Raw genomic sequence first — 8,889 nt, 5'->3', positions numbered from 1 at the left:
TATGAATTGTAGCTTGTTTATCTCAATAAATATGACATTTTGGCTATGATTTGTTTTTTATTATTTTCTATTCAGTTTCTAACACAATAATAGAGAGTTGCAGACATACTGGATGAAAAAATCGAAACTCCGGAGGAAAGTCCTGATTTTCATAGGAAAATCCTAGTTACGAGTTAAGACCTCAAGACAAATCCTAAGATATGGTAACCCTAGTGATAGGTGCTATTTTTAAATGGGGCGCAGTTATCCTATCAGAGCGTGACTCAATAATATTAGTTATTATTAAGATAATCACACTAGACATCTAATTAATTAAGCTTATAAATCATATTGCACGTGTCACTCGTGATCACATAAAGACATTAAAAGAGCTGATCTCTTGAACTTATTATCTCAGTCCAGTCTCCATCCGGGCTGAAGTGCAACCGAGAATTATTTAAGTGTAACGTAACTAGAAACCAGCTTTCCCAATATAATATTAATATTGACATGAAATCGGAGTCGGCGGTTGCAGTCGGCAGCTTGCTTCCAAAGCGTACCTTAACACTCGCTACCCGAGGCACCCGAGGCAAGTATGAAATAATTAGGTATGAGTTGCGCCGACCGGATAAAATATCTGCACTTGTAATAAGTAGGTAATAAACTTACATAGGTTTTAAATAAACGATTAAAAGCTGTGTAAGTTTACCTATTTATTTCAACTTTTAAAAAGTATGATCATGCCTATCAAGGCTTTATTGAGGCATATTTTAAACGCTAACGTCTTAATTAGTATTTTTTTGCTAATGAGATGTTGCTAGTTTTTAAGTTCGTAGGTAGGTACCTGGTAAAACGAATATGTGCGCTATAGTCATCGAGATATAAGTACTTACCAAGCTATAATATTAGTTTTTGTTTCATAAATGTGAATCTTATAACTTTGTGTTAAAATTGACATTGATCTAACGGTGGTACCAAAATAATGAAACAACTATTTTTATTCATAACATAACATTATTTTATTTTAAAATTAACAATAGAGGAAAATAATTTCTTACAACCAAATGTACGCAGAATGAATAATAAAATCACATGCAAAATACGTTTAGTTTGTTCTTCAAACTCTAACATTAAATTAAACTAGACAGTATTGTGAATTAAAGTAGAATTTTCCACTACAGCTGCAGGAACACCCATAAAATTCCTTACTTTTAAACTCACCCAGTGTATTACGAATAAATACATTTTGGTACAAATCCTGAATATTATCGCACTCATCTTGAATGCAGACCCGCAAAATCAGGAAAATCAATATCGCCACCTATTCAGGGAGCAGTTTCTAAACGTTGCCTCTAGCTTTTTTCGCCGCGTTCCAAACCTATAACAATAGGACTTTGAGCATGTTACTATTGCTACACTACTTACACTTGTGTGGAAAGTAATGTAGCTATCTCGTAGAACTGCTAAAAATTCGATAATGTGATTTGGGGTTTTGACAGGTGCCACCAACTTGAATTGGATGCGAAAGACCAATCGAACCGAGATAAATGTAGGTCCACGGGCCACATCTAAACTCTGAAATTCTCGAAAAGCAGCGTCAAAATATAAGTGAAGTATCAGTTCAGTACGTTGTAGCATCAGTGAGAACGCGCTATGCATTGAATAACGCTTGTAAATAGCTAAACAAACTCGAATATCTAACACTGGTCGTGGTTAAAAACTGTCATGAGATCTAAGCTTATGTAACATTTTATGTCCGTAAAATAACGTTGTAAATACCTGATAGCGGTTGTTTACCTCCACCAGAAGGTAAGGGGTACGATTTTACTAATATTTGTGCATCTAGTAGCTCGTGCTTCTAAAGTTAACCTTGAAATGCATCGTGTAGGTGTATGCCGGCCGTGTCCAGCTGTAACACACTAACCAATTAATCACTTTATCTATAATGCGTCCTTGTTAATGAATTCGGCAATTTAGATGGTTGTTTTTGTAATTTTTTGTTATATTTTATCAGATAATCTCTTGCACGACTTTCTGTCAGACACCATGAAATGTCACGCGACTGCTGTTCCATATTCAAATTCTTCTTTTTTAATTCTCATTGCAAGGAGGTGATATACCTAATGCAAACATATACAACCTTTTCAATTTAGTGTTCTGATAGAAAGTTGAACAAAAACATATTTTTTGTAGAATTTTTGGCCAACATATTTCAATAACCCTTGTGCTAGGCAGGCAAATGAACATGCAATCGTCATATACACTACACCTATACAAATTTAATTCAAATGCTTTTTAAAACATTATACCTAATTATTAATTCATATAAATCTCTGCATTATGTCATGATTAATTCTGATCAGATTATGAATACATATCTTTATCAGTTGCGTGTGATTCTTGTTTACTCATTCCCTGATAAGATTACCACTTGGTAACTGAACTGTCATAGTTTTTTTTTTTAACTTTTTTTGTTTTATCCTCATCTGCCAATATTTCTCATTCTCTCTGACTACTGTTCACTGCAGGGCTCTGTCAATGAGCCAGTCTTGGGTAGCCCACTGTTCTATGCCATTCTTAATTATAGTTTATCAAAAATGTCCCTTATGTCTTGATAGTAGATTATGTTAAGTATTTCTAATAAGAATCCTGTATAAATTAAAGAGGCTGCTATCTCCTCTCTATGGCCTCCAAACACACACTTTCGATGTAATAATTGGCAGAATGACTAAAATGGTGTTACCATGTCACCTCATAAAAAGTTAGCATCAATTGAAACTTCTTCATTGAGCTACAATTACTTCATACATACCTACTTGTATTGTATTTCTTAGTTTCAGTGGTATTTTAGGGCCTACATTTCTTAAAAAAAAATGTCCAATGCCAATTTGGGATTCTTTGTGATCGGCCATTAATTTTGCCGATATCTTTACAAAAATATATCTAACTAGCAGTTTTCCCTCATTTAGATAAAAGAATAGTCAATATTTAACATAGGTTAGTATCTGAAGTACCTACTTGTATAAGATGATTATACTTATCTAGTATGCAATTATTCATATCAATGAAGTGGTCAATTATAAACGCTAGTCATAAAACCACTCGGTAATTTAAGTTTTTGTCGGGACTCTTTTGCTCTTCAGATTTATGAATTTGATTGTACATTATATCTACTAACTGTATTCCCGAGGTTAGGTCTTTGAAGAAGTACCCTCAAAGACACAAGACCAGTAAAATGCCGAGTCAGTATCTGCCAAGCCTTTGCCCAACTATGTTGGGGTAGGCTTCTAGTCTGATCATATGAGTACCAGTGTTTTACTATGAGCAAGTGCCTATGTGACCTCCTCAACCCAGTACCTGGGCAACCCAACACTCCTTTGGGTGATTGGTTGTCAGACTTTCTGGCTTCTGACTACTCATTAGGGGTTGTTACAACTGGTAAAGATGCACTGCAGTGTAGGTATTATAAGATCAACATGTAATGTAATTTTCTAGTCTAGACGACAAACTTCCCACTGTAGGGCAAAGTCCGCTTCTTTTATAGATAAGGCATACACATTGATATCCACTCTAGTATGTTAGACAAAAGTATTTTAACATAGTTATTTTAACCAATAATTCTCTTTTTAACCGACCTATGAAAAGGGAGATTCTCAAATCTGCATTTCTTAAACTTTTTTTATAAAGCTGTCTAAACTATATTTCAGGCCAGTTACACAAAATAAAGATAATAACCATAAACTGCTCTCTTTCTTACATAATACTGCAACCTGACCTCCTTTCGGACTTTACAGTGTAACTGGTTGTACCAAGATAAATGTTTATTTTATTAATCCGCTACCTGATAACAGGACACACATTTTACATTATTTACAGTACATCATTATGTCATAGTAAAAAAAATACTTACCTAAGTCTTCACTGCATGCATAGTTCTCGCCAAACTCAATGTCGGCTTGTAACTAACTTCAGAGCAAAAATACCCCCCGCGCACCTCTGCTAATACCTAACTAAATATGTTCAGAGCCGTCATAAAATTTGGCGTCATCCATAATTAGGAATTATGAATACATAAATAGTCAGTTCGTTCATAAATAATACTTATGTAACTGCTATCTTCAATGCTATTTACTTGCTTTATCTCATAGTCATTATGCAAATGTACAGATTTCCATTATTTACTTATTGTTTAAAACTGAATAGTACACTTCTGGACACATCTATAGGCCCACCTTGTGTTTTCAATTTCGTTTGGTCCTAGCTAAATTTTTATATTAGGTCCAGCAAAAGGTTTTTATGCAGTTTTGAACCTTGCACATTCACAATTTCATTCAATAGTCTTTTTTTGAATTTCGAATACAGAATTTAAAGAAACAAGAGACAATTTAGAGCCTGCTTGTTGATATCAAACAATCGATTACTAAGAAAACTTGGTTTTATTGGTTTACTTGGATTTAATTCTTGAAAAAGTGATTGATATCGTTGGTTTTGCAACAAACATTACTTATTCTTAACATTAAGGTGAGGCTGAAATCGCCGCCCAAGCTGTGGCACTTATTCAGGCCGGACACAGCCAAAGAAACGTGAGTGCTCAACTTAATTTAAGTCGTTCTGCGGTCCGAAATGTTTATTGGAGGAACCTAGAAACTGGCGGCTTTGTTCGTCGCCAAGGAAGGCCATGATCTCGGGTCACAACTGAAAGGCAGGATCGATTCATCGTGACGACCAGTTTGAGAAATCGTCACCTTACCTCCATTGAGATACAAAAACACCTTCGCGACTTCCACAGAGTATCTGTGAGTGCTCGAACTGTTCGGAGAAGGTTAAAAGAACACGATATGGTACCACACAAGCCAGCTAATGGGCCCAAACTAACGCGAGCCCACCGAACAGCGCGCCTTCATTTCGCACGCAGTCATTTAAATTCGAGACACCAAGATTGGAGCCGTGTACTCTTTTCTGATGAGTCTAAAATTGTGTTACATGGCAATGATGGAAGGAAGAAGGTCTACCGACGTAAGGGAGAGCGTTTCGCACAATGCTGCTTTGAAGAGAGGGTTGCTTATGGCGGTGGCTCAAGGACTGTCTGGGGCGGTATATCCGCGAGCGGCAAAACTAAACTTGAGGTTGTTACAGGACCACGGCTGCCAACATTAAATGCTGAAAGGTACATTCGTGAGTGCTTAGGACCTCACGTGATACCATACGCGGACTATGTGGGCCCAAATTTCCTTTTTATGCATGATAATGCAAGAGCCCATGCGGCCGGCATCGTCAGGGAATATCTTCGGGATGTGAATATCACAGTTATGGACTGGCCAGCCAGAAGCCCAGACATGAACCCCATTGAGCACATGTAGGACGAGCTAAAAAGACGTGTTAGGGCTCGTCAGCCAGTTGCCCAGACGATGCAGGAGTTGAAAACTGCCATAGAAGAGGAATTGGAGATGATCTCCAAAACTTCATAGAGCGGTTGATAAACTCTATGTCTAATCGTATGAGAGCTGTGGTAGATGCCCATGGAGGCAACACACGTTATTAAATTAAACCTTTATTTGATAAAACATGTTTTTTATTCAAAAATCAATTGCCTTTAACGAGGCACATATCCGACTTGTTAGGCGTAGCTCCATGTCGTATGGTATTCTGAATTCAAATTTAAAACAATACGATCGAAAAAGAAGGTAAAATGTATCAGGTTTAAAACTGCATCAACAGTTTTTGTTCAATCTAGCAATAATATTTCGGTAGGTGCCATCGAAACCTAAACTCTAAGGTGGGCCAATAGATGTGTCCAGAAGTGTATAATTTTTCTAAAGGCTAATTTTGTATTGTTGTAATGGGACGTTTTCTCTCTGCAAGTTTCATTTATTTAAATTGTGTACTCCTTTACATATAAAATGTGGAAGTAGGTAATTTGAATTTTGATTTAAGAAAGGTTTTTTAAATGGTCTCCATATTTTTCGGTCAAGCACTAAGTCTCATATGTATGTTGTTACTATTCAAACCGTGCTTTCACTCTAACCAAAAAGTACTTTATCAAAAAGTAATACACACATATAACAATTGTGCTATCGCGTTCAATTAGGTATTTAAAATGTTAATTGCCAAAACTCAAAGAACTAACTCAAAAAACTCTCAATTCCAGGGTAAAAAAAATCTCATCAAAAATACTCACGATGCTTCGACGCTGCTCCAAGCATCTGCAGACCCTCTACCGGAGGCAGGGGCAAACCCTCCGGTTCAAGTCCACAGAGGCTCCCAAGGTCTTCGGAGCCCTGAGCCAGGCCGCTGCCCGGACCACCCAGCCACGCGTCCTTAGCGCAGCACAAAACCAAATCGCGACCATCCATTTCACCAACCAACTCTTTGCCGAACAGGATGTCATGACTCCAAGCTTCCCCGACTCCGTCTCTGAAGGAGACGCGAAGATCGAAAAGAAGGTCGGCGATGCCGTCGCCATGGATGAGGTCGTCATGGAAATCGAGACCGACAAGACCGCCTTACCCGTCATGGCGCCAGGAAACGGTATCATCAAGGAGTTCTACGTCAAGAACGGTGATACTGTGAAGGCTGGACAGAAGCTGTTCAGGCTGGAGTTGACTGAAGGCGCCCCGCCCCCGAAAGCGGCTGCCCCGCCTGCGCCTGAACCTCCTAAGGCTGAGGCTCCTCCTCCACCGCCCCCGGCCGCTGCTGCCCCGCCCCCACCGCCACCACCAGCGGCCGCGGCTCCTCCCCCACCGCCACCACCAGCACCTAAGGCTGAAGCTCCCCGCGCGGCTCCCATCTCCTCAATCCCCGTAGCGGCCATCCGTCACGCGCAATCCATCGAAACCGCGACTGTCAAAGTCCCCCCCACTGACTACAGCAAAGAAATGGCGGGAACTCGCACCGAACAGCGCGTCAAGATGAACAGGATGCGTCAGCGTATCGCACAGCGGCTGAAGGAGGCGCAGAACACCAACGCCATGCTTACGACCTTCAACGAGATCGACATGTCTCATATCATGGCCTTCAGGAAGAAGCATCTGGATGCCTTCACCAAGAAACATGGTGTCAAACTCGGTCTAATGTCTCCGTTCGTGAAGGCAGCAGCCAACGCGTTGATGGACCAGCCCGTCGTCAACGCTGTCATCGAAGACCAGGAAATCATTTACCGTGACTACGTAGACATCTCTGTTGCCGTCGCGACTCCCAAAGGTCTGGTCGTGCCGGTCGTGAGGAATGTACAAAATATGACGTATGCTGACATTGAGCTGACCATCGCTGGTTTAGCAGAGAAGGCCAAGGGCGGCAAGCTAACAATTGAAGAAATGGATGGTGGTACTTTCACTATCAGTAACGGTGGTGTATTTGGTTCCTTGATGGGCACACCCATTATCAACCCTCCTCAGTCCGCTATTCTTGGAATGCACGGTATCTTCGAGCGACCAATCGCGCTAAATGGTCAGGTCGTAATCCGACCAATGATGTACATCGCGTTGACTTACGACCACAGGCTTATTGACGGTCGTGAAGCTGTCATGTTCCTTAGGAAAATCAAGGAAGGTGTCGAAGACCCAGCGACCATCATTGCTGGTTTGTAAAAAGTTACAACCACCCGACCAGAAAACTAGCGAGTTACCATAAGATACTGAACAAAGCTTCGCAGGTCGGAGAGAGGGGTTTAAAAATCATGTAAAATATGCAGAATCAATCAGTAGAGTGTTAGATTCCGAAGTGTATGCACGTGCGTTGACAGCTCCGTTAATTTTCTGTTATTTATTGAAGTTCGCCTCGTATTCTGTATATGTATTATTTATCGTGTCTAAGTAATAATTGTCCAGAAGTACACTGTTACCTAAATGTGAAGACATAAAAGCATCGTTTTATTTATTTTTGTTTTAATTTAAAGAGGAATATATCTTAGATATTTTGGGCACGCCTAAGTGGTAAATTTACAGTATTCGACTTTTTAAATGTGTAAAAGCATTCAAATATATCTAATAACATAAAAAGGACATATATTTTATTTATGTAAACCCCGTTTAGGAACTAGAAATTAAAAATTAGCAACATTATTTCTAGTCATGTCGATTTTCACACAATCCATCCATAGTTTCTTTGGTAGGTATACAGGTATTATCAAGTTAAGAAAGGACATACAAAACTCGAATCTATCCCAAATCAATACAAAGCCATATGCATTAAGCTAATCTAAAACCTAAGCTTTACATAATCTGATGACAAAATTACTTCACGTTGCACTCGTAGATTGTCGCTAAATACCAAAATAAATATGTAAGGAGTAGGTATCAAGTAGTAAAAATGTGTGAAAACGTCACAAGTTTAATATGCAAATACTTCTACCAAATTATATTATTTTCAATACCCAACACAAAAAGGTTGATAGGTGTAATTTAAAATGTAGGAAGATTATTTTATATCCAACACAAAAAGATCACCAGGTATTCATTTTAAATGTGAATATATTTGAGTACTATTTTCCCTATTGCACAAATTACAACGAATTCCTCAAATCCAATCAGTGAGCATACTATTTTTAGACCGAGACCGGTAGACATCTTTGCTTTAGAATAATTTACGGTGAATGATAGTTGAAAGCTGACCTTCACCTACTTTTCTTTTTTATGTATTTCTGTTGGCGGGAGGCGCACCTATATTGTTGGCGTATGTAGTTGGTATGGATTATGACGTAGACAGATTACAGTAGGTACCTAATTTACTAATCTGTTTAGACTTCTGTAGGTAAATACATATTGCCTATATGTATCGTAGTATCGTATTATTCCAATGGTAGACGATTTTAGTAATAGCGATTTCAGAATTTATGTATGAAATATGAAGTTTTTTCCTTGTCCCAAACATGAGTGTACAGTTTCTCGCAACGTTTTCTTCTTTCTTTCACTC

The 8,889-nt window shown here is 38.8% G+C and overlaps 1 protein-coding gene across 3 annotated transcripts; it reads left to right on the top strand.

The window, feature by feature from the left end:
- Positions 1 to 1,430: 1,430 nt before the first annotated feature.
- Positions 1,431 to 7,979, top strand: LOC110380808 (dihydrolipoyllysine-residue succinyltransferase component of 2-oxoglutarate dehydrogenase complex, mitochondrial). 3 transcript variants are annotated; one of them, XM_021340922.3, is made up of 2 exons: positions 1,431 to 1,587; positions 6,128 to 7,979. In XM_021340922.3, exon 2 carries the CDS (start codon positions 6,159 to 6,161, stop codon positions 7,563 to 7,565), a length of 1,407 nt encoding a protein of 468 aa, XP_021196597.3. In that variant the 5' UTR covers positions 1,431 to 1,587; positions 6,128 to 6,158; the 3' UTR covers positions 7,566 to 7,979. The 3 variants fall into 3 exon arrangements, with proteins under 3 accessions (XP_021196597.3, XP_021196598.3, XP_021196596.3); XM_021340923.3 differs by having other exon boundaries at positions 1,471 to 1,603; XM_021340921.3 differs by having other exon boundaries at positions 1,490 to 1,788.
- Positions 7,980 to 8,889: the final 910 nt, after the last annotated feature.

Source organism: Helicoverpa armigera, chromosome 30 (genome assembly GCF_030705265.1).
Source record: "Helicoverpa armigera isolate CAAS_96S chromosome 30, ASM3070526v1, whole genome shotgun sequence".
Classification (NCBI taxonomy): domain Eukaryota; kingdom Metazoa; phylum Arthropoda; class Insecta; order Lepidoptera; family Noctuidae; genus Helicoverpa; species Helicoverpa armigera.
This window is presented reverse-complemented; position numbering and strand designations above follow the sequence as displayed.